Source organism: Gallinula chloropus, assembly GCF_964237585.1.
Source record: "Gallinula chloropus genome assembly, chromosome: 1".
NCBI lineage: Eukaryota > Metazoa > Chordata > Aves > Gruiformes > Rallidae > Gallinula > Gallinula chloropus.
Genome location: NC_140085.1, coordinates 53,129,082 through 53,135,081, shown reverse-complemented (window position 1 = coordinate 53,135,081; position 6,000 = coordinate 53,129,082). Strand labels below are relative to the sequence as shown.

The 6,000-nt window shown below is 38.2% G+C and overlaps 1 protein-coding gene across 1 annotated transcript in view; it reads left to right on the top strand.

Annotated features, from left to right (window-relative positions):
• Positions 1-6,000, top strand: part of APAF1 (apoptotic peptidase activating factor 1) — a gene marked incomplete at both ends in the record, with an annotated part of 29,614 nt that continues 23,614 nt past the window's right edge. Inside the window, 6 exons of the mRNA XM_084279290.1 lie at positions 1-138; positions 432-621; positions 1,848-2,045; positions 3,007-3,190; positions 5,093-5,205; positions 5,740-5,871. Of these exons, the coding sequence (XP_084135416.1) occupies positions 1-138; positions 432-621; positions 1,848-2,045; positions 3,007-3,190; positions 5,093-5,205; positions 5,740-5,871 (955 nt within the window). The remainder of the gene's footprint in view (positions 139-431; positions 622-1,847; positions 2,046-3,006; positions 3,191-5,092; positions 5,206-5,739; positions 5,872-6,000) is intronic.

Sequence of the window (6,000 nt, the reverse complement as noted above, 5' to 3'; positions counted from 1 at the left end):
ATGGATGTCAAGAGTAGAAACCATTTACTTATGCATCGCCAAGCTTTGGAAAAAGACATCAAGACCTCTTACATTATGGATCGTATGATTTCTGACGAAGTACTAACATTACAGGAGGAGGAGAGAGTGAAGCAACAGGTAGAAACATCTCGCTGTTATTTGTCTTCTTAGTCTACTCACATGTTTTATCATCCTTTTTAAAAAGCAGTAACTTCTGCCTGTCTTATTTCTGGATTCAGAAAATTGTAAAGTGTATGCCTAGCATGCAGTTTTTATTGCACTTCAGAAGGCTGAGTTAATGGCTTGGTCAAGTTGGAAGGCTGTTTCTGTAACTATAAGCAGCCTATAATTGATTGAGTGACAGATTATGATTTATAAGGTCTTCTAGTTTAGTATAACATCTCTTTTAATGTTTTTTTTTTTTTTTCTAGAGTACACAGAAGGAGAAAGCAGCTATGCTAATAAACATTATTCTTACAAAAGATAATAATTCATACAGATCCTTCTATAATGCACTACTTCATGAAGGGTACAAAGATCTTGCTGCGCTTCTTCAGGATGGCATTCCTCCCATCTCCTCTGGTAACAGGAAGAGTTCAATGGATGGAATGACTTCATACGGTCAGTGCAACTACACCAATCCCTGGGCTTGAAAGTAAAACACAAGTTGCCTTTTTTATTCCTTTTTATTCCTTGTCTGTAATACCTGTTCCAATGAAGAAGGTGCAGTTGGTGCATTCACTTGTTTTGGTGGTGTAATAGTCACTGTTTCTGAATTTCATATACTTAACATCAGGACAGTTAAAGCAGTTATGACTTTTGTAGGTCATCTTGAAAATGTGCATGTTAAGTAGTGTTTATTTTGAAAGACAGGAAACCTGAAGCTCTCACGCTTTTCCCTGAATTGTAATGTTTTTGTTGTATGTGAATAAAACCCTCTTACTTGCATATGTTAAAGAAGTTGAATCTAACATAAAAAGCAGCTTCCAAAATTCTGGTGTTTGTCTAGACGAGTAATCTGTAATCTCTCAGCCCACAGTCTGATTGTTGATCTAGTTAGTTAGGTTGCTTAATTCTCTCCACCAGATCTTTTAGTTACCCCACAGAAGTTCCTAACTTTTACTTATGTTGTCATCAGTATCATCTTTGATTGACATGAAATAAATTGGCAGTTTCTAATGGGAAGAACCTTCCAGCTAGATGTGACCGACCACCATATTTACTGGCACTCTGCATTTTAAGAAGCATGTGGATCGCCTGAGTAAGATTTCCTAAAGCTCATCAGTACAATATGGCCTTGCATGTGGCCACTTTGTGGTCAGCAGTGGGCAGATAAAGCCCCTGTTTCCTCCCCTGCTCTATTATAACTATCTAACTATCTTAGCTTAAAGGAAGTCTTGTTTGGACCAGTGTTGTGCTGTCAGGTACAAAGTAGAAGCCTTACACAGTATGGTTTCTTTCCTGCTGCATCCCTGGGCTGAGAAAGCGACTCGGTAGTCAGGTGTAGTAAGGTTAAGCTCCTGTGTTTTTCACAGATTCTGTTGGAACTGGTAATTACCTTTTCCAGGGATTGACATAACTAACTTAGATAAAATGCACCTATTGATTGGAACGCTATTGTAGGTGGGAGGCTAGTTATCTGCTAAGTATTTTGTTTCTAAAAAGCAGTATTTTTATGCTTCAGTGTTGGTGTTGGGAGTCCAGAAGCTTTTAGAGCATTTGTATAGAACACAAGGTGTGGGGGCAGAATGCCCTTTAGTTGTTTGACATGAGGAGTTGTTTGGTGTGAAGAGACTTCATATATAGAAATGACACTTAATTTTCATGTTTCTTGTTTTTAACTTTAGTTAAGATGATTCTCTGCGAAGGAGGGGTGCCACAGAGACCAGTCGTGTTTGTCACTCGGCCAAAGCTGGTAGATGCTATCAAACAGAAACTGCGCTGCTTGGGGAGCGATCCAGGCTGGGTCACAGTCTATGGGATGGCAGGTTGTGGGAAGACTGTTTTAACAGCAGAAGCTTTAAGGGATCGTCAGCTCTTGGAAGGTACTAATAGACAAATGGTGTATGTTTTTATAAAAACTACTACAAGTATATGCATATTGGACATTTATGGCAGAGTATCCTAGGTCACCTTGAAAGTGATTTAGGTTTCTAAATTCTGTAGGTGCTTCTGAAATATTTGCCTGCAACTTCAGGCTTTCACGACTACTTAGTACTCTAGGACCATTAAATATTTTACTGATTTCTGGGAAAAAGATTCTAAATAGCTTTTCACCTTGGAATCTGCTGTACATCTGTATCTGTAGATACATCCTTATTAGCTTGAAATTGTTATTTCTGTTAGTGCAAAGCAGTCATGTTTAGTTTATATTCTTTTGGGGCATTTCTTGTTAGCAAGGCAAAGAGTCTGAGAAGTTGTGTGAGTCTTAAAAAATCTTGCTCTTTTTCATGTATTTTAATAATGACAGGGATTTGTGAAGCAATAACACCAGTGTCACTTTATTTTAAAGCAGATCATAAATGAAACCATGTAATGATTGGATGCTTGGAGGTGAAAGGGCATTAGAAAACATGCTGTAGGGATAGAAACAGCAGCATCCTCCGCTACAGCTGACTCTTCTGTTTTGGGATAACTTTCACATCCCAGACTCTGAACTCCTGCAGTAGTACAGGGTGAAAAAAGTAAATGCTAAGCCAGACTGGTGTGAAGATGGACACCAAAGTGGTTGCCAGGGGACAGGCAGGAAGGCAGGCATGTGGAGGGGAGGGATGACATTGCATGACAGTGACAGTGTGAATTGTCTCTGGGAACTTGCTCTACAGAGGGTATTTCTTTCAAAAAATAAGAAATAGTGGTCTCGTTGCACCATCCTTCTGTGTTGGCTGGCAATATACTTTCCAGTTTTGTATTTTAGTTGAAATTGATTATTCATTGTAAGGTGCTATTGAAGATTTCTGATTTTAAATGTATAGTGTAATTAATAGAGCGTTTTCTTTTAATTAGATTACTTTCCAGGAGGAGTTTACTGGATCTCTGTTGGAAAACAAGACAAAGCAGGGCTCCTAATAAAACTTCAGAATCTCTGTAGTAGATTAGAACACGACTCTACTCTTTCACAGAGGCCACCACTTAACATCGAGGAGGCTAAAGATCGTCTGCGTTTGCTGATGCTGCGCAAATATCCCAGGTGATGCCAGTGAAATGAAACACTGCTCTTTTAACTGAGAAAACTTCACAGCATAACTTTGGTCTAATCATCTCGTGTCTGTGTTATGGTTGTATGTCTCTCTGGTGTGTATTTTTGTCTTTTTTTTTTTTTAAACAACTTCCTATTTCATCCATTTTTTTGCTTCCCCTTTTTCTGTACTCTAGATAGTAAGGAAGTGTTATTTAAAGTCTAACAGTACTTCTAGAATTTTAATTCTTGTGTAGGGTTCTTGTTAAAATTTGAAATTGGTCAGATAAGTAAGTGTGCAAAAACTGAAGGCTGAATAGTTGTCGGAGGTATGGTATACATAGTTTAATCCTGTCCCTGTTTCCTTGGGTTTTTAATGGAGTAACGTAAGGGACTTATTTTAGGCTTGTCCTGGATATTAATATATTTAGTAGGCTTCTGCTAACAGAATATGTTAACCAGCTGGGCAGGAGTCACATTCACTTGAAAAATTATTGGTCATTGAACAGCGAAGGTTGGAAACGAACAGTCAGAAATAAGAATTGCTCTAACTTTCAGTGTCCTTATTGTGTGTGTAGAATGCTTCACTGCTCTGTGAGGGTCATACAGCTGTAAAAGGGTGTGTATTGCTGCAGGTTTTTTTTCATTTTCAGAGCAGCTGATGTCTTTTTAAAGTGATCTGGAGTTATCAAAGTGAAAGTAGGTTTTCATGATAAGATCAGTTATCACCAAGAAACCAGTTGCTTTCAAACTTCAGGAAAAATGCCTTGATTTGATCAAGCATCATCTCAAGTCACTGCACAGCTTTTTTTTCATCTTTGAGTAATAGTTTTGTTGTTGAGGATTTTATTGCTCTCTGGGAAAATCAATAGTAAACTAAACAAGCCTGCTCCAGAGTGAGGTATCTCAGGAATTACACTCCAACCTTGTGATCTCTGTAGATGACATGGAATAGAAGAATACTAGAATTATTGTACCAGGGGAAAAAAAAAAAGTCTTTCTCATGAACAAAAGATTTAAAAAATACTGCCAAGTCCTCCACAAGAAATCTTTCTAATCTAACTGCTTTTCTCCATTTAAAAACCATCTTAATGTGATCACATTATTCACCTTAGTCCTGTTTATCCTTTCCCTACTCCTCTATCCTAAACACCTTGAGCATGTTGCCAAAAGTTACTCTGAAGGTAGGAACTTTGTGTCTTTGAAAATCCTGTAAGTTTATTGAAAAGTAACAGTTGGATAAATAGAAATCCAAGTAGGTGCCCTCAAGTGGCGAAAAGGGATATGCAGAATGAAGGGAAACCTATTTTGTCTTGCTAACTGGCCAGCTCGGGTATGTGAGCTGGGAACAGGCTGCAGCCTGCCCTGCAGCCTGCCCAGTTAGGCATATGTGAGATTGCTGTAGAAACAACCCATCGTCACCAAGACTTTCAGCTTATCTGGGAAATGAAGCGGACATGGGAGGAGGTAGAGAGGAATGTACTGGGGAGTGAGGTTCATAGTGTACGAGTGTATTGGAAACCAAGTTTCACTAGTTCTGTGGCTTGTGGAGTTTGCTCTGTGCTGGAATTCTCATCAGTGACAAAAAGTGACTTCAGCTATTTCTGGATTCAAATAGTCAACCCAGTACATTGCTTGGAAATAAAGTACTAGCCAGAAGGGTCAAGCTGTGTATCCCGCACATTTCTTGGGTTTAAAGTATTATTCAGATGAAAACTTTCTAAGCAAAATAATATTATGGTTTTAGGTGGATTATGGCTGAAGAAACTGAAGGGGTTTTGTTATCTTGGGTTTTTGTGGGCTTGGTTTTACAGTGGTAACACTGTAAATTCTGAAAGTGTTCTTTCGTTATCAATACTGTACTTTTAGTACTAATAGTTGATCTGAAATCTTCAATGTTTCTTCTTGCACTAGATCTCTTTTGATCCTGGATGACATTTGGGATTCCTGGGTATTAAAAGCATTTGATAATCAATGTCAGATTCTTATCACCAGCAGGGACAGGAGCGTAACAGATGCTGTGGCTGGTAAGGAGCAGTTTCTTCTCCTGCAACATATATCGTGTGTGTATGCACGTGCAATTTGATCTTGTGAGCTTTTAAAAGAATCTGATAAAATTTTGTGTGTGTCAGCTTGTGCATGAGTGCAAAAAAGGTTTAGAATTCTGCTCTGTAGGACTTTATGCTCTTTGTGAGAATGTTAAATGTTTTCCTGGAAGTTATCTGTCTACATTGAAGAGTGCAGTGGTTCTCAATGGGATAAATTAGCATCTGTGGCGCTGCTGCTGTTAGACTGATTATCCTGTTAAGCAGTCACTTCTGTGACATGTCTGTAGCACAATTGTAATTATTACATTATACTATAATTCTTTTGTCTCTCTATTGCAAACTTGATTCTGATAAGTAGAGTTTATACTCTTGTAGTACTACGCATATAAAACACTACGCAAAGCATCGTGAACCAAGTCCTTTGCTCCAGAGTTTGCTTGGGAAATTGTCTCAAATTCCATAGGATATTTTACATTCTTACACATTTTTTTTTTTTCATGTTTCTATGTCTAGGCAATAAATATGAGGTTCATGTGGAAAGTGGACTAGCACATGAGAAAGGACTGGAGATTTTATCACTATTTGTGAATATGAAAATATCAGAACTGCCAGAACAAGCTAACTGCCTTGTAAGGGAATGCAAAGGTATGCTTTCTGCTCTTTAACATACCATTCACCCCTGAACGTATATTTTTTTTCCTAGGGTTTGACTTAACAGGTAGAGAAGAGACCATTGTTTAATACTGTACGCTCCAAGTAAAACACAAATGTTAA